General features: G+C 31.9%; 1 protein-coding gene across 5 annotated transcripts; it reads right to left on the bottom strand.

Moving 5' to 3' along the window:
• Positions 1-14,374: 14,374 nt before the first annotated feature.
• Positions 14,375-18,971, bottom strand: LOC107474142 (uncharacterized). 5 transcript variants are annotated; one of them, XM_052257034.1, is made up of 5 exons: positions 18,554-18,971; positions 16,172-16,332; positions 15,700-15,789; positions 14,769-14,886; positions 14,375-14,680 (listed from the first exon to the last, which is right to left on the bottom strand). In XM_052257034.1, the coding sequence occupies exons 2-5, from the start codon at positions 16,260-16,262 to the stop codon at positions 14,674-14,676; spliced, it is 306 nt and encodes a 101-aa protein (XP_052112994.1). In that variant the 5' UTR covers positions 16,263-16,332; positions 18,554-18,971; the 3' UTR covers positions 14,375-14,673. The 5 variants fall into 5 exon arrangements, 4 of the variants coding, with proteins under 4 accessions (XP_052112994.1, XP_052112993.1, XP_052112995.1 ...); XM_052257033.1 differs by having other exon boundaries at positions 14,375-14,660; XM_052257035.1 differs by lacking the exon at positions 15,700-15,789 and having other exon boundaries at positions 14,375-14,660; positions 18,554-18,965.
• Between the last annotated feature and the right edge of the window lie 265 nt (positions 18,972-19,236).

Genomic DNA, 19,236 nt, shown 5'->3' with positions numbered 1-19,236 from the left:
AAAGTGATGAAGAGGATAAGGAAGTAATGCTACTGATTGAGTTTGATTTAAGGTCACGGTATTATAGAGTTACTTGGGAACAATTAGCTAAACAATGGAATTTAGTTTATCACAAGGCAAAATTTACTGGAGGTATTGCGACAGATGAGAAATGGGATAAATATGATAGATTGGTTGGTTTGCGGAGTCTGTAGTATGAGGATCCACACATGGATGCTAGAGGTAATATAAGTTGCAGTGGTTTGGGTAATGAGCAGCGTATATTGATGTATTTGTGTTCATACGTGTTGATTTCAAGAAAACATAATCATGAAAATTTGTTTAACGAAGATATTATAGTACTATGGCTATGGTGACCGGAAAGGAGATAAGCTGGCCTTATTTTATGGTTCATCATATGCTTGAAATGAAGAGAGGAAAAGTGTTAGTTTAGGATATGCTTGCTAATGGACCAAGATTTTCAAATGCTTGGAATTGACTTGAGTGAAGAGAAAAGTATCGTTTTGGGTAATGTAGCTAAGATTGATGACAACACTCTAAGACAGATGAGAAGAGATCCGGATGCCCAAGAACCTCAGGTGCAAGGACAACCACAAGACCCTAAGGTGCAAGCACAATCCCAGGAATCCCCACCATCACCGCCTCCTTCGCCAACAATGCGAGATTTGATGGATGAATTGTGAAGCATAAGATTATACATTGAGGGACAATTTGCTAAGATGAGGTAGCGTCAAGACAGGCAAACTAAAGCTATCAATCGTTAAGGGGAAGCAATTGATCTTTTATACACTAATCTAGGCATTACGAACCCAAGGGGCATCATCCCAAGGCACGAATAATGAAGGAAATATGTCAAAGAATGAAAAAAATCTGTTTCAAGGGCTTGAAATTGTTTGAATTGTTCTTAAAATCAATTGAGATATGCATTCAATCGATTGAAGTAGGAAACCAATCAATTGAAGAATGCTTGAAATCCACTATAGTATGCATTCAATCTATTATTTTTACATGAAATTGATTGAAGTATCTTCAATTATGCATTCAATCGATTGGTTAATGCTTGAATAGGTATAGTTCTATTCCACTAGATTCCTCACGTTTTTTTTTATAATATTAATTGATTGTTTTGTTCTTGTTTTTCTTTAACTATTAGTGATCCGTCCATTATTATTATTATTATTATTATTATTATTATTATTATTATTATTATTATTATTATTATTAGATTTTGAGTATTTATTGTCTTAAAAATAATTATAGATGAGATATAATTATATTAATTTAAAACTCACTTGGTTAAATTTTAAAATAAAAATCAAGATAAAATTCAATTTGTATTTGATTTTAACTAAAGATAAGATAACATGATTATTTTTAGGACTGCTCACTTAGTTTAAAAATTAAAAAATAGATAGAATTGAAATTTTACTACCTTATATATATATAGTCCCTTAGCTCACTCCGACTAACTTTTTATACTTTGACAAATATTTTAAATATTGATCATTCAACCAATTTTACTCATACAATATTTTAAATCATGAGTGTATACCTTAGCAGCAAATCTTTCTAGCAGCTCTACAAGTCTGCATGACGGGCATCCCATGTATAGATTCATAATCAGCATTAAATTCTTTAAAGCGCAAGTGTGCAACACACCTTTGAAAATGCTCTACAAAACTTATCAAATTATATCGTAACCCCACATACCTTGCCACAACTGAGTGTAAACATTCACATCTTGTGGTAGTTCTAAAACCAGCAAAAAACTTACCTCATATATGTGGTAGCCCACATATGCTTCTCTTCATACATGTTGTTCACCCAAGGCTTATCCTCAATGCCAAATTCTTCAATAAGTTGAACCCACTTATGCTTAAACACAGAAATCTCGTAGTCTATCAACATGATTTTCCTGAATTTAGATGAAAATGATTCTTAACATTGCTAGTGCATTTCAAATAAGGTGCCAAGCGCATAATCTATATCTGACTTCGGAAAATACATCTCTTACTGCATTTCTAATCGCCATGGCCCCATCAGTTATTATTGAGGTCGGGGTCTTATCCTTCATTGCAAACATGAGCTGATGTAGAAGCAAAATATATGTATCAATAGTTTCGTCTATAATTAACGCAGCAGTAATAATAATTGTTTGGTTGTGGTCAAGGTAGTCAAAATCGCGTTTCAACTCGTGGAAACACACGATTTCACATTTTTGCATCTTCTCTCCGTGTCGGTTTTGCTTTTCGTCCAGAACTCACCTGCATCTTATGGAATCGCCGCGCAAAAATGCAGAGCCGCCAGAATTGCTGATTTTGCCATGATGTTGCATTCAAGATGGAAGAAGCTTTTTTCTTGGCCCTGATTGCAGCCCAATCCAACCCAATGGCCCAATCTGAATAGAAGACTATGGAAGATGGGAAGCCCTAGCAGACCAGCAGTAAATTTCCTAATCTCTTAACCTTTCTCATCACTTTACAGTTTATCTCCATGGCAAAAATTGTAAAATTTCATCTTTCTCAAGTCTCTCAATCTCTGACTCTCTCTGACTCTATCTCTCTATCCCTCTAAAGTTTGAATTTCGCGTGACCAAAATCCTCAATTTGGAGTGTCACCGACTCGACGTAAGGTTTGCTATCGTTATTGTCGAATCAGACTAGTGGTGGCTAGGTTGTGTGAGCGTCACTTTGCGATTGTGATTTAAGAAATTCTCTAGCTCTGTCTCTTTATCTCTCGTTCTCTAGCTCTGGAATTTGGATTGTTGCTGCTCTTCTCCTCTCATTCACTGGTAGTTCAGCTAAGTTAAAAGCTCTTTTTTAATTTTTTATCCTCTTCAATGCTCAATCTGTTGTTGTGCTTGTTTATTATTGATTATGTTGCAGGTTGAATTGATATTACCTATCTTTGTTGGCTTATCAATTATATTGCAGATTGATTATATTGTTCAATTTAGAATATGGTTTTATGTGAAATTTTCTACTTTTGAGATATACAATTTTAATTATTTAGTAATCTAAAGATATTATTAGTGTATGCTGTTTTTTCTTTATCTATTAAATAATCTTTGAATTCCTTTTTGTTTAGTTGGTTTATTTTAGATATGGAACATGAAACTCGTATTGTGAAAGTCAAGGCTCATTTTTCCTTAATATACCTTGGTTATTTTTTAGTTAAGGATAGTTCAATCATCTCTATTTTGCATTAAAGAATGAAGTCCAATTTAGTATTTCTTGTTAAAGGTGCAATTCCATTAAGAAAAATTCTGCTATTAGGATAGAGTTTTTTTTTTTTATCAAGTATCAACACATAAAAGACATGAGCTGTGAAATGTAAAGGATACTATGTGAATTAAAAAGAAATAGTATAACCTATAAACTAAAAGAGAAGCAATTTTGCCCAAATAAGAGGTTCAGAATTTAGATTGATTGTGTTTTATTGAAAGAAAAATAAGAAACAGTGAGAATAAGAACAGATGAGAAAAGTACTCCACAGAAAACTTTGAGTACTCAATCTGAAACCTTCCGTTGCACACTTGCACCAACAGATAAAAAGTGAGAGGTGATAAGATATTGTTCTATTTTGTTTTGCTCTATTTTGTTGAATTACTTAAAATGCTTTATTGAATTTTTTTTGTTGAATTTCTTTTAACTAAATGATTAAATTGTTGTTGTGGCATTGAAGACAATTCTTAAATTTTTATTATGCTAATATTTTTTTTCAAATTGGATTGTTGAACTTTGTTGTTGAACTTTAGAAAAAAATTTGCTTTGCTCTATTTTGTTCTGAATTACTTAAAATTCTTTATTGAATTTTTTTGTTGTATTTCTTTTAATTGAATAGTTGAATTGTTGTTGTGGCATTAAAGACAATTCTTGAATTTTTGTTATTCTAATAGTTTTTGTTCAGATTGAATTGTTGAACTTTGTTGTTGAACTTGAATGGTTGTAATTGAAATTAAACATAATTTTATAATTTTTGTTGCCGATGAGGATGGAGAAGAAGAAGATTTGGATGTTCTAATTCCAGATCCTGATTTGAATGATAGAGCAAATGGTAATAAAGTTATTGGTGCTTCTAAGGATCTTTTAGCAATTCCTTATCTTGATGATGATGAGTTTGAAGAACTTCTCCAAGGACCTTCTCCTCCTGCTCCTGAAAATGAAGATGATAATGCGAAAGATTTTATGATTAATGAAGAATAGAAAGATTATTTAATGACTTATTTAGACTTTAGTTAATTAGTTGTTCATTGTTACTAGTTTGGTTTGTTTATTTGCTATTTGAAGTTATTTTGGTATCGTATAAATTCGTGAGTTGTGAATTTGTGTTTTGATTTGTGAGTTGAGTTGTGAATTTGTGTTATCACTTATGAATTGTGACTTTTAACTTATTATGGTATAATATTAGTTATAGTCTTTTAGGTAATTTGGTTTATTTGAGATTTATTTTATTATTGGTAAAATAAATTTTTGCTATCAAATTTTTCATAATTTTTATATTTTACGAGTCACGTTTACGTTCCGTCTTATGATTCAACGAATTACGATTCTGAATTAGGTTAACAAATCAAGATAAAAACTACGAGTTCACTACCTTGGTTGTGGTTAACTCCACTGAATATGACTAATGGACAACTATACCTGTTCTTCTTGTACATCACATCAAAAGCAATAACATCCCCAAAGAGTTGGTAGTCTAGTTGGCTAATCCCATCAAATCATAACAAGTTACGTAACAAACCTCTTGAATCATGACATGCTTTGAAATATAATTGTGGATCCTTCAACTGCATATCCTCTAACTACTTCAACACTCATGTTGCATCACCAGGAACTTAATGCCTTTGCCGAGCAATCTCATTGTACATATCTCTGGGACCATAGCCAACAAATTCATACCCGCCCGCTTGACTAGCTAGAAGACCAAACTTCTGTGAAGTGCTAATCTTGGACTTTAGCATGTTCATCATTTACATAATATCTATCTCTGACATTTTTCTATGGGTAGGCAAGATAGCACTGAATTCTGTATCCAATAGATCATGGTTGTGTTCGTTAGAGAAATAAAAAAATATGCCACCTTCGAGTTTCAGATATAAATTTAACATCCATTCGGGCTTCACACCCAGTTCTTGTTTCCAATCTAGGCTCCTTCTTTCTTTTTTTCATCGTGTAATACTTATCCTCCCTGAATCCTTGCCGATAACATACAAACTTTTGTTTGTATACCTCACCAATACTATTTTTTGAAAGTTTTACTCTTCCTTACACTAAAGCCCTTAGACTTTAAGTACTTCAAATAAAAATCAAATGCAAGCTGCAAAGTAGAAAAGTGATATTTACCGATTTTTTCCACATAATTTTCAGTGAAATTCAAAATTGTAATGTCTTGCACAGAGTCAACCACATAAGAAGCTTCAAGGGTAACTCTGATGGATCAGTTTCAGAAAAATACACTCACACAGTAAATTCGTCTCCAAAATCTTGTTTGGATTCATATTGTTCATATATCATATCTTGGCCACATACTAGCTCTTCTTGTTAGTTAATGTCATCGTCTTCCTGGTATTGCTCATCCATTTCAGTGTTCATAAATATATCTGACATCTTAAAAATGTACAATAAAAAAAATTAGTACACTACGTCCTATAATACTAAAAAAAATAAATAGCTTTCAATATTACACCAATGTTCTAAATCCAAAAAGCTTACATAAATATGTCATTTTGAGCAAACAAATTCGATTTGCACTCATTCTCTTTATTTATTGGTATAAAATGAGATAACTACATAAATTTTGAATAAAATATACTAATTATGTGATCTTTTCAATGATATTTTCATTAACAAATTTTCATTTTAATAATATATATACAAATTGTTGATATATACACATAATGATTACATACTAGTACATTTTTTTATTCTAAAAAGAAATTAAAAAATGTTGAAAAAACTACTACTGTTTTTTAATTTGTTTTTCTAAGAAGCACAAATAAATATATCCAATAGAAGTGTTTGAATTGCTAGACTTGGTAGTTAAATATTTAATATTTAAAATATTATAATTTTAAGTAATATTTTATGTTGGTCCCAAAATATTTTTTGTTGAACATCTTTGTCCTCAAATGTGAGTACCCATATATAATATAATTCGTAGCTAGTTGTTTCGATTTAAAATTTGATAAAATGTCAATTGATTCGATTTGTTATGACGCTTAACCAATTTCATAAATCGAATTCATCTAATTCGATTTACCATGGAATATAGGCTATATAAATACAATCAAAACGTTGAGCGTTCATTATAGTAGGACTCACAATGACAAAAAAAATATAAGCTATATAAATTCTTTAAGTATAATAATCCAATAATACATTTTAAATCCACATTTTTAAATATTGCTATCTAATTAATAATAAAAAATAATAAATTTTATTTACTTTCTAATATTCCTCAATGTAATGTATGTGAATTACTAAAAGATAAAATATATTTTTTCATTACACAATCAATTTCATGAATAAATAATCGAAACAAAAAATTACAAAATTAGAGATTCTATTCACTAACCTCGATTTTGTAATCAAAATAATGGATTATTTTCTAAACACTACAATAAAGAAATTGATTGGATCTCTGCCGATTGCTGCAACAGTGATTCAATTAATGATGAACAAATATTAGATATTAAAGAGATGGATAAATAATGAAGAAAAATGGGATATTAAGTAGATGGATAAATGATGAACAAAAACAATGAAAAATTTGATAAAAGAGATTGATAAATGATTCTAATTATAGGATTGAGTAATTGATGATAGATTATTCTCTAATTTATAATCTTAATATTAAAGAAAAGATAATATTAGAGTATCTAAATCAAAATAAAAACTTAAAAATTGAAGATAGAATCTTAAAGATAAGATAGATGAATAATAAAATAATAATTTATAATCACGAGCAAGAAAATTTAGAACGGCATAACATATAATACAGTGCACAAGTCAATCGATTGAATTGTGAAAATATTTATTGCTTTGAAGACTTCAACCGATTGGGCAACATGAACAATCGATTGAATAAGAAAAACTCCAAATTCTAAACATGGTTCAATCGAATGTGTAACAATTACAATTGATTGATTTTTGGGAAAACCATACTGTCGTCCAATATTCAATCAATTGTTTTATGCATCCAATCAATGGATTTTCTAACAAACACGATTTCACAACCCTATACGTATGTAACGGATCAAGGATAAAATTCAATTGATTAAGATTGCCAAAATATTTATTTCAATTAATGGAAGATCTAATTTATTATTGTTTTATTTTTTATTATTAATAAACATGATAGATGAATGATAAAATAATAATTTATAAAATAAAAAATAGATTTTATAATTAAATAATATATAAAGAATTAATTTGTAATTAAAATTAAATAAGGTCTATGTAGCAATTATTAAAAGCCTTAAAAAATATGTTTTGTTATGGGACCATTTAATGGTCCAAACGTTCTGAGACCATCGAATCTGGTGCCCAGTTATTGTTTCTAAAAAGTCTCTATAAAATAAAAATATATTATTTGTCAAATTGTATAAAGATAGAAAAAGTAAAGTTTATATATATTGTTTTTATATTTTACTAATGTATTAATAGGCACGTTGTACTAAGATTACAGTTCTAAAAATTGGACTGGATTACCGATTGGATCGTCCAACGAAAAATTGGTGGCATCACTGATTTGATTCTATAGAGAAAACCACTAATGGAAAAACTGGAGTTAAGTCTCAAAGTGGTCCCTGAAGTTACACTCGACACTTAAAGTAGTCCCTGAAGTTAATAATTACACATATTCATCCCTAAAATTACACTTCGGGCCTCAGAGTCATCCTTCAAGCATTTTTCGTCAATAGGCGCCATCGGAAAGTTGATGTGGACTCATCTCTGACACGCTAACTAGGAAATGGCTAGCTGACGTGGATTAGTAAACTTTTTTTGTGGCAATTTGGTCCCTAAATCAAACATAAAAACCCTAATCCCCAAATTTCTCTTATCTTCTCTTCTCTTCTCTTACCTTCTCTTCTCCATATTCAAAGCCAAACAATATTTTTTAGCATGCAACAACCACCTAAGGATGCAACATAAGTGTAAGCAACATCCCAAGGATAAAATATCATTTAAATGCTAACACTAATCAAGTAGTTACATAGGAATTTATCAGCCCTTTGATAGCATAATCAAAGAAGTGCATGTGCAACATAAGAATTTATCAAGCTTGATGCAGAAAAGAATTTAAGTTTCATTTAAAGGGCATCAACCTTTTCACGGTTTCTTCTCAGTAGCTTCGATTATCAAAACTATGGTAAGGAACTTCAATCATTGGCTTGGGAATTAGTCGATCTTGGAAATCCTCAAGAGAAAGAATTCACAGTCAGGGCCAAAGTTGAACTTGACCGTGCAGTTTGATTCATTAGGGAGAGTATACATTGAAGCAGCAAAATAGTATCGACTGCCAAAACGATCCTTGAAAACTACACCTTGGTACACGTCTTTTTTTAAGAAAGATATCTCACTTCCTGCATACAATATGATATTTGGAATCAGGTGATTTTTATAAACATGGAACACTTAGAATACAACTTACAACAAGGGAAATTCAAAATTTATATTATAGGCAAGGGAATTTGATTTATAACAGCACAAGCAATAACACTTACAAAATCTGATTTGTTACTATAGTAACCAACAAGACAGAGCTCCAAGAAAAAGAACTTCTTTCTGACAATTCGTTATTGGCCAGTACTTCAACATCCCTTTGATGACAGGTTTTGCCAACCTATTATCTTTCTCAACAAAAAGAAGCAAATTGCATCTTCCAAATTCAAATTTGTTGTTGATTCATTCATTTGTACAATAAATTCTTACAAGTAGATAAATTAAGCATACCTAATTTTCAATAAGCAGATATTCAGTCTACGAAATTCAAAAAGAAACATGATTATATCTATAATGTATCATGAACCAAAGATGCAATAGTACTAACCATACTTTACACAAGAACCCAGATCCAAAAACAATGATATAGAAACCAATAACATCACCTTCCTTATACCCTTCGTCTCCATACTTCTCCCTCAGAGCCTTATGCGCCTTACTCCCATCAATATCCCTTAACATTGTATGGTGACATTTATAGGAATTAGTATATGTAAATCATTATCAATCATGGCAGGCTATTATCCTAAAATACTACACACACATGGAGAGTTGACTGTCAAATAATTATAGAAGCAATATTAACATGTATTAAGCGGGATTTAGACAAGCAACATATTTTTTTGAAGGACAATGGGATCGTCAACAAATTCAGAATGCTACTATCAATAACATTAATTCAAATTCATTACATATGTTATGGTATGCTCCAAATCATTTTAAGCCAGGCTTGTAATTTCACAGTTAAAACAATCGTTCATAAAATTTATCTTTATCATAGAATTTTTCATGTACTAAATAAAAAATAATATTAATATTCATATAAGTAACTTCATAATATGGCTTCTTTCCATATTTTAGAGGCAATGTATAGTACAAAAGAATGAAGAAAGAGATCCAACCACAATAGATGTCATAATTACTATAACAAACCAATTAAACCCTATGATAGCTACTATAACTACCAAAATTAATATTAATTGACAATTCAATAATCAAAATTGAACGATCAAACTCATTATCTATTAACAACACCCTTGAAACCTCTATAACCAAAATATAAACCCCTCTATCATCAACCTAACATCTATAAACCCTAAACCACATGCCACTAAAATATCCGAATCAAGCTATAAAAATGATGAAGTGGCTATCAACCATAACGAACAACCATTGATTAAAAAAAAATTACCATGGTCACTAACAAAACTAGTTCCGATGAAACCCTAGCAAAAATAGCAAACCATCAATATGCATACCCACACAATCAACCATAAATAATTCTATTTAACTACTAAAAAAATTATATTAACAACATTAAGGTAAAACATAGCATCTCTTATTTCTACTTCCTCTTTTCCTTTTTGCTTACCTCTAATGGAGAAAATAATCTTCAGCACACACTCTCTGAATGATGACGATGATGAAGCTGATGTTGGAATGCAGTCGTTTTCGGAGGTAGCAGCTACAATGACACCAATCACATCATCGCCGTTGAGGAATAAACAAAAGAAGAAATGCTTCTGTGTGTGTTTTGAGAGGGAGAAAGAAGTGTTAATGTAACTTTGAGAGGAGAGTTACAATATAGTGTGAAACGGCATTGTTTCACAACGTTTGCACGCCCATACAATACTAAGTCGTTTTAGGGTTTTTCAACATGTCAAGATAGAGTCCAGATCAGCTTTTCGATGGTGCCAAGTGGACAAAAATAGCTTGAAGGACGAGTTTGGATCTTGAAGTGCAACTTCATGGATGAATTTGGGTAACTATTAAGTTCATGGACCACTTTGAAGCTTAACTCGAAAAAACTGTTTAAAAACTCCTGGCCAGTCAAATCGAACCAATACCCGACCAATTCCTATTAAACAACGACGTTTAGATTCATTTGAAAAAAAGATACCTTCAATTCAACACGGTCTCCACGTGGTCTCTCTCTCACACCTCTCATACAAACTTCCAAGGCTCCAATTTATTTATTTTTATAAAGAAGCCTAGCAACACAATGAACTCCATCCCAAAATCTTGGCACATGGTAACAAATCGCAACTGTTCACTATGAATTTCACTTTGACGCGTGCTAGAAGTGCCAAAAGTTCACGATGAATTGCAACTGAAGTCCCCTTTTATCCCTAATGTTTAGTGCATGTTATAACATCAACAATCCCAAAACGATAGGATTAACGAACAATACTTTGCTCTTATTGGTTGAGTGGGCTTAACTCCATATTGCCAACTGATTTATTTCGTTGTAAAATTTAGTTCGTTTCTTTAAAGGATGTCCTAATTTTTGTGCAATTTGGTGAAATTCAAAAATAGATGAATAACTGTTCTTATATGACAGATGGCATGGTCTTTATATATTAGAAGTTGGTAGTTGTTTTTTACCATAACTTTATTAGTTTGAATCTTTTATCCCACGTTTGAGAGAGCTTTCAATACTTCTGTCATTGGTATGGCTCTAACTAATGCTTTTAATCAAAAGGTTGATCGTGTTGCAAACATAAATGCATCCAAACTAGTTTGGAATTTGGTTTTTCGAGTTATCCATTTATACAAGCTTCCTAGTTCATGGAATTCCACATCTATATGTAGCTTAGAGTTGGTGCACCAGGATGAAATGGTGTGTATCCTACTACTACTTAAACTAAAATATGGTGATATTATATTTGTGAATTTTATGCATGTTAATTTTGTTTTGTTCTGTTAAGGGTGATCGTATACATTACTCTATTTTGACAGTTAATATGGTGGTTTTTAAGGCTATTATTCATGAATATGGAATTTACTCAATGAGGAATTTCATTGTTCAAGCAAATAGAAAGGTGTGAGGACAACTGCATACAAGTTCAAGCTGAGTTTTTCCATGAAAACTTGCGTTAATGCTCTCTCTAGTGAGATCTTTCAATTGAATCCTTTCTGATTCATCTCCTTTCCGAAAATTGAAGCAATTGATACTGTCAATCTGTAGGTAATACAATGATTAGATCATTGATAAGATAGTTTATTGAATTGTTTTGGTTTGTAATTTTGTTTGTGGCTGATTTGTTGTATCTTTGTTAGTTTCTTCTAAAGGTGACATTGTTCATATTTTTGTCTCCATTGTGGTATAGATTGCATTGGTCACATTGAGAGAAAAAAGGATGCTAGACCAATGGTTACAAAATCAGCGATGAAAAAGTAAGAGCCCAACTACACATCTAAGTATTTTTGCATCCAAGTCCAACCAAACAGGCTCAATACCAAAAAAAACCACTCTCATTAATGAGAGTGTGTTATATGCGCCCAAACCCCACACGTTACCTCTCTCTTCGCGCTAGAATATGAAAAACCGTTCATTCTTCTAACTCAAAACTGCAACAAAGAAATTTTAAATCTCTATCAAAATCTCTCGAAATTCTTTCAAATTCTCTAGGAAACTACTGCAAAATCCGGTGATGCGTTTGAGATCATCAACAAAAAACACAGAAAAAGAACAACAACGATTCCTCAAGGTACTGACAAAACTACTTGTTATTATGTTTAATTTTCTCCTTTGCATATTCTCACAATTCTCTAATTTCTACTAGTTTGGTTTAGGGTTTAGTAGATCGAGTTCGTTCATTTAGTAGATTGAGTTTCTCTGATTCAGTTTTTTCTTGTTTTTCTCTGTAACTAGGGCATCGAATAGAAACGTGTTGTTAGTTTATTACTTCTGATAAATAATTCAGTTCATTTCTAAGTATAATTGAGTTCATTTGCATGCAGAAATGAATTGAATGTGTTTTTCTTGCTGATTGAGTCTTTATGACTTTTTGTTCAAATCTGAACCGAATTCGATTTATTTGTGAATTAACTGAGGTTTACTTGATGCTATTATTAAGTATTGACAAAATTTCTTATACCTTAAGAAGTTTAGGTTTATTTATTAGTTTAATTTAGGTTCATTTAGTTTGGTTTCGCTTGAATTTGCTGAACTTGTTTATGTGGAGTTGTTTAGTTCAATTTCGTTCAAATTTAAACCAATTTCGGTTCATTTATAAATTGAGTGAGGGTTCACCTGATGCTGCTATTAAGTATTGAATAAATTTTTATTCCTTAATAAAATTCAATTCATTTCTTAGTTTAGTTTACATTCATTTGATTTCGTTTCGCTTAAATTTGTTGAACTTGTTCATGTGGGGTTGATTAGTTAGTTTTTGTTTAAATCTGAACCAAATTCGGTTCATTTGTAAATTAATTGAGGTTCAGTTGATATTGTTGTTAAGTATTGACTAAATTTTTTATTCCTTACTGCCAAAATGAAAAGAAGATCATCTCAAAAAAATAAAATATAAGCATATACACATTAAATCAACTCTATTTTTGTATTTTAACTATATCATATAAGTTTTCAAGCGTGATAATAAATTCTTACATTGATTAAAAATGGATTAATATACTTTTATTAAATTGTGTGAAGGTCTTATGGCCTTAATTATGTTTACAACTATTGTCCAAATTAAAGTTTGACTGGCTACTTGCATTTATAGCCTCTTCATTTAACCTGTTCCTATAATTAATTAAGTTATTTACGATATTTCGGTGCATGATACTTGAAATTTCAACATGCATGTATAGCTCACAAAACTTCATCTTCATAATTAGCGAACCTTTTAGAATTATTCATGCATCAAATATGGTAATTGTTTTTGTTACATTGGTTATGATATTCATTTTTTCTTTGGTTTTTCTTTTTTCCTCTTTTTTATCAACATTTATAGAGAAGAGAACTCTTTACTTTTGTGAATTCTACTCTTAGTTTGTTTAGTTCACCTTCCAAAATACAATTCTAAAATTAATAATAATTGAAAATCAACTTAATATATTCATTTAAGATAGAATTTAATTTTCATACATTCACAGCATAAAAAAACTGTACACAAACATACAATTGTGTGTTGTAACATTATTAAAAATAATTAATTTTCAAATTTGTTATTTAAAAAATATTTACTCACAAATTTAGTTAAACCAGATAAAATTATTTATAGTTAGTATATCAAAATTAAAATTTTTAAAATATAAATGAAAATTATTCCAACTAGAGATGCATGCAACTTTTTCAATGAATATAAAAAATCTTTAAAAATTTTATACAGGCAAGATCCTTTGATAAAACTCATTCTTTTTCAATGAATATGCAACTTTTCAGGAAAAGTACAACATAGGAAGAAAAGTATGGTGGTTAGAAAGAAAGGGACAAAAGAAGAAAAATGTGATGCTGGAGAAGACCCTTCACAATATTTTGCTAAGGATTATTCCCGTGTTGGAGGGCGACGTCCCATACACAATAAGAATTTGTGCATACAAACACAATTGGGAAACAAGGGCAAAGAAAATCAGCTTCAGACTCGAATAAACTTTAGCCATCTAAATCACATAATCAATACCACGTCAATAAATACCAACTATAATTATAATCCCTTTTTTTCTGAGGCCTGAAAATTGCTACCATTAAAATTTCATCTTTGAGCAATTAAGGTCATCACAAAATTGTTCTTAGTATACCACACATATTCCCAACCTAATATGAAAAATGAAATAAGAATTAGGGTCTAATTCTTGAAATTATCACCTTCTAAGAAGTCTATAGGATATGAAGGGGTAAAAAAATGAAATGATTGGCAAAATTTAACATCAAATGAAATGCATAAGATTCACAATATTAGAAGATTTGTGTCACAGTGGTAAATTAGGTGCACAATTTAAGATACAAGGCTTATTATTATTGAGAATGCCGCTACACTCATCTTGGTGTTGTAGTGTACTACCTATAACTTTCAAAACATCATCAAGAGCTGAGTAGAATTAATCCAAGACTGAAAAGCCTTATGGCAGTAACACAAAATTGAAGGGAGCAATCAACGGAGTTTGCCCACAACTTGTTGGCTGGCAAAGGAGTTACCGCAACCACAACTGGATGGGAACTTCAAATGCTATGAGTTTATTCCAGAATATATTAATTCAACATCTTGATAAATCACTCATGAATTTTAAGAAAATGCTTCATACTTGAGTTAAGACCTTTTTGTTCCTTCTGCTTCAACATGTCTCCAAGGATTGAGAGCATCTCTAACTGCCTGAGCCTCTGGGGAATTCTCCCAGGCTCGCTTTTCTGACTCCAAAACAGTTACCTTGTCATCTGTATGATGCAGAGAAAAATTAATCAATTTTCTTTTAATAAAGTTAAATAGTTTCATGGAGTTATGGAGATGACCACCCCAAGTTTATCCCTCAACCACACATACCCTTTAACTGCTTAAAATTCACAAGATCTAATCAAATCCTTCAGAAAAACAACTATCAACAACAAATTCATAAGAAAAACATTCACTTGATATATTTGATGCACGGGCGCCCACACAACACATCATACACATACACACACACACACACACACAATTGTGAACAGATACAAGGGTTTTGGTGGGGAAGGAACGTAAGGGTCTGAAAAGTAAAATGGACTTCACTTTACCTACAATTTCAAGCCCTTCCCTCCTTTCCCATTCCTTTCCCCTTCAAAATCAAAAGCCCACAAACACTCCCTAAGAAAAAAAATCTCTAACATCTAGCTCATATGCAAAAATACGGTTCATTGAGTATGCAAGAAATTTGAGGCGAAGAAATACATGAAATTGGCCATGTGTTTCCCAAAAATTCCTTACATGGAAGACAGTGATACTTTTCGAATTTAAAGATCTCAGTGGTTTAAGCCTTCATTTCCTATTTTCATTCAAGGTTTAGTTGAGAAAAGAATGAAACTAGTGGAACTCAGGCTGCATTTGGCATGTCCAAGGACAGTGGGTGCAGGGACGGAGACACAAATTTGTGTCTATGCATAGTGTTTAGTTATAGGGAGAGAGGCATTCTAAGGTTTATATTTTAAAGGAGCAAAATGACAATACAAGGGAGGAAAAAAAGAAAGAAAGCACACTGGGAATGCAATTTCATTAACTGTTCCAATTCTTCCCTCTCAACTCAACCCAAGTCCATGCCATCCTGGGAGCAACCAATAGTCTTTTGTCCCTCCATGTGCCTTCCCCCACTATCCTTGGACAATAACCAAACACAGCCTCAGTTTTATATGTCATTTATGTTCTGTTTCATCATCTTCTTTTGGAAAGTCTCTACAAACTGAAAAAAACAGAGAACCTACTAAACAAAATCATAGTCAAAGAACTCATGACACACACTGTAGTTTTATGTTGTAAATAGTAGCAACGGATGCAATTTTATCAAATAACAAAACCAATGATTCATAAGGTCACACTAATCAAATTAACAAGAATATGAGAGCATCATAAGTTAAAAATGGCAGTATTAATAAGAATGAGAAAATGAACATAAAAGAAAAATGAGAAAAGAAGATAATAGTAAGGAATGGAAAGTGCAAGTATTAAGATAATCAATAAGGAAGTTTCTCACACAGAAACCAGTTTTGATCATGAACAACTCCATAGAAGCCCCAACCAGAGCCGAAACGACCCCAATCTTCAAGTACCAATCAAGAAACTTCATTTTTCAACTTGTGAGAAATGGCAAAGCGACTATTGAAGAAGATTTATGGCAATCCAATCAAAATCATTATCTGCAAGTATCAATGATTAGTTGTTAAGCTATTAGGTTCTTATAAGCGTTATCTGCAGGTATCAATGACTATTGATTCTTATGTATATTGTGTTGAATGTTAAATTCAGTGTGCGCACAAACATTATTAGAATTGATATAATTTACTTAGGATCTGTCCACAAAATCAACTTTGAACATATCTTACTATTCCATTTGGCCAGTCTTTTCTCATGCAGTTATCAATCTTTATTTTTTCGGAACAAAACTACATGTTAATTGTTAAGTCATCAGAACCATCAAGAAGTCGAGGTTTGTAAAAAAAAATTCCAGACTTTATGGTTTGAATTCATCTAAAATGTGAATTCTGCCATGTTCCATAATCCATGCTTTCATGTGCCTGTAATTAATCTACAGTGGCTGCTGCAAACAATTTCAACTTACAAATTCATTTTTTTTTTGGTTTGAATTCATAGTAGCAGTAGGTGGTGTTAATCATTGCAATTTAACTTTGAGCAAAGATTTTTCTTTAATATTTCTACCTAAAAGCATTGTACAACTCCTTTGAGAGTTAATGAATTGAACCACAAACAAGTAGTTGTAAGTGAATTGATTGTCTATAAAATGATGTGATAAAGTTGAAGAAGGCGACTGATGCTTCAGAATAGAGAATGTGATGCAGCGAATATAGAGGGGCAGAAATACCATTACATTCAGAAGCAATAATAATCAGCACCATCAGATCACATAACAATAGCAAACCAAGGATCAGTAATCTGCCTATATAAAGGAAGTAGAGTTGAGCAACTCTCAATTCTCTCTTTCTTCGCAATATACTTATTATTTCAAATTCTTTCATTAAATGTTTCCTACTTGAAGGGAAGAAGGGTGCAAAAAACCGTAAAACTTTCTTTCTCAGTCAATAACATTACCAAATAACAAGGATATAACATTCTTTCAAGTATGCAAATCTTTTCCTATAAAAGGAGAGTCCTTCAAGCTGAAAAAGGAGAAACTTATTTTTTTTCTTTTTAATAGCCCGAATGGTGTGATCTTTGTTGTTGGAAGAGTATGTGAGAAATCCAAATAGTTTTTCCTTTGTATTATTGAAAATCAAGTATGAAATATGGGATTGAATCAGATGCAACAATTGCAAACCAAGGTTCAGAAGCAAAAATGACAGATCAATAGTTGAATTCATCAAAACACCAGATTACATAACAATAGCAAATCAAGGACCAAACTAATCCATTCATACTCCTGTTAAGTATTATGTTTAACTTGATTGTATTGTCCAGACATGGAGAAAAATGTAACAAGACTTGACAATTTTCTTCAAATATTGACAATTCCGAAGACTCCAGAATGTTAATTAAGACTCCAGAATGTTAATTATTTTATCCTTAAATAAACTAACAAGGTTTAATCATACACCAGCAAATTAAGGCTCTATGAATCAAGCTTAATCACAAACTGTATTTTCACCTCATAAAGAGGCAAAACACCAGAACCAAGGTTGTGAGAACCGAACCAGTCAATGAACCTGTAGAGTGACTGGTTCAATGGTTCAAAGGTTCAACCGGAATTTAACCAGTTTAATTAAATATATGATGAAATTATAAAGAATTTAATATATATAATTTTAAATATTTAAATTTAATACATTTTACAATTTTTCATAATTTATAATTAAAAGTTCACAAATAATCAACAACAAAATATAAAAAAAAAAAAAAGAAAAACAGCATCCACAAAAAAATGCCAGCATAAACACAATGCAGCGAAGCAATCAGAATCAAACCATAAAAATCTCAAAATCAGACAAATTTCAGCAGTCCAGCACAATGCAATGAAGCATGCACCATAGCACCATCAACAATTCAGAATCAGAAAATCAGCCACCAGCATCACCAATCCAAAATCAGAAAAAATCAGCATAAACAACTCAATATAAAATTGTGGCAATGTTTCTATTTTGGATCAATAACAGCAAAACAACAATTCACCAAAATAACAAGTACAACAGATTGGATTTAAAAATCAATCTCAGCAGAATTAATAAATTAAACAATTGAATTTATAACTCATCAGCGACAGAGTTCAAATAAAAATTCAAAAAATTAATATCTAAAAACTCAGAATCATCAAAAATGCATCGTATGCATATTCAGAATAAATTTCAAATTTCGGAGGAATAGAGTCAGAGAGATAGAGTCAGAGAGAGTTAGTCTGAGACTTGAGACCTGAGGGTTGAAATTTTGAAAATTTTGGCTATGGAGATAAACTGCGACTGCGAGACAATACACGAAAAAGAGAAGCAACGACGGCGAGACACGGTGAGGAGCATAGAAGCAGAAACGACGCCGGCGAGGAAGGGAGAAGCAGCGACGACCCACAATGAGGAGCGGAGAAGCGGCGAAAACGACCCACGACGAGGAGCAGAGAAGCGGCGACGACGAACCACGGCGAGAAGCAGTGACAGAGACACAAAGAGGGCGACGGAGAGAGAAGGGAGAGAAGGGTTCGGCGATGACAACGATGCGGGGCTGTGGGGGCTGCGTTGGCTAGGGTTTGTTTCCTTTCAATTTCAAACTTTCTTCAGTTTCAGAGAGGGAGGCCGAGAGGGGTGGAACTGGCACAGGGACTGGGTTGCGAGGGTAGCCATGTAGGGTTTTTTTTTAAAAAACGGCGCCGTTTGGATGGGGGTATCCGAACCGGATATCCTTTAAAAACCGATTGGTCCTGACGGTTTATCGATTAATTATCGAATTGACCGATTTTTTTTATTAATTTTTTGTCAGACAGTTTATCAAGTTAATCAAACCGACCTGGTAATTAGTTTTCGACTAATTATTCAATTGAAACGATCAGTTAGTTCAATTTTCATAGCTATGACCAAAACTAATATAAAAAATGATAGAAATTT

Source organism: Arachis duranensis, chromosome 2 (genome assembly GCF_000817695.3).
Source record: "Arachis duranensis cultivar V14167 chromosome 2, aradu.V14167.gnm2.J7QH, whole genome shotgun sequence".
NCBI lineage: Eukaryota > Viridiplantae > Streptophyta > Magnoliopsida > Fabales > Fabaceae > Arachis > Arachis duranensis.
This window is presented reverse-complemented; position numbering and strand designations above follow the sequence as displayed.

Excerpts from the sequence above, each read along its gene's own strand:
- LOC107474142 (XM_052257033.1), bottom strand. The coding sequence starts at position 16,262 with ATGAAGTTTCTTGATTGGTACTTGAAGATTGGGGTCGTTTCGGCTCTG. Across the intron at positions 15,790-16,171 it reads CATGATCAAAACTGGTTTCT|TGGGGGAAGGCACATGGAGG; the intron begins GTGTGAGAAACT and ends GTCCAAGGATAG. Across the intron at positions 14,887-15,699 it reads GAGAGGGAAGAATTGGAACA|ATGACAAGGTAACTGTTTTG; the intron begins GTTAATGAAATT and ends TGCATCATACAG.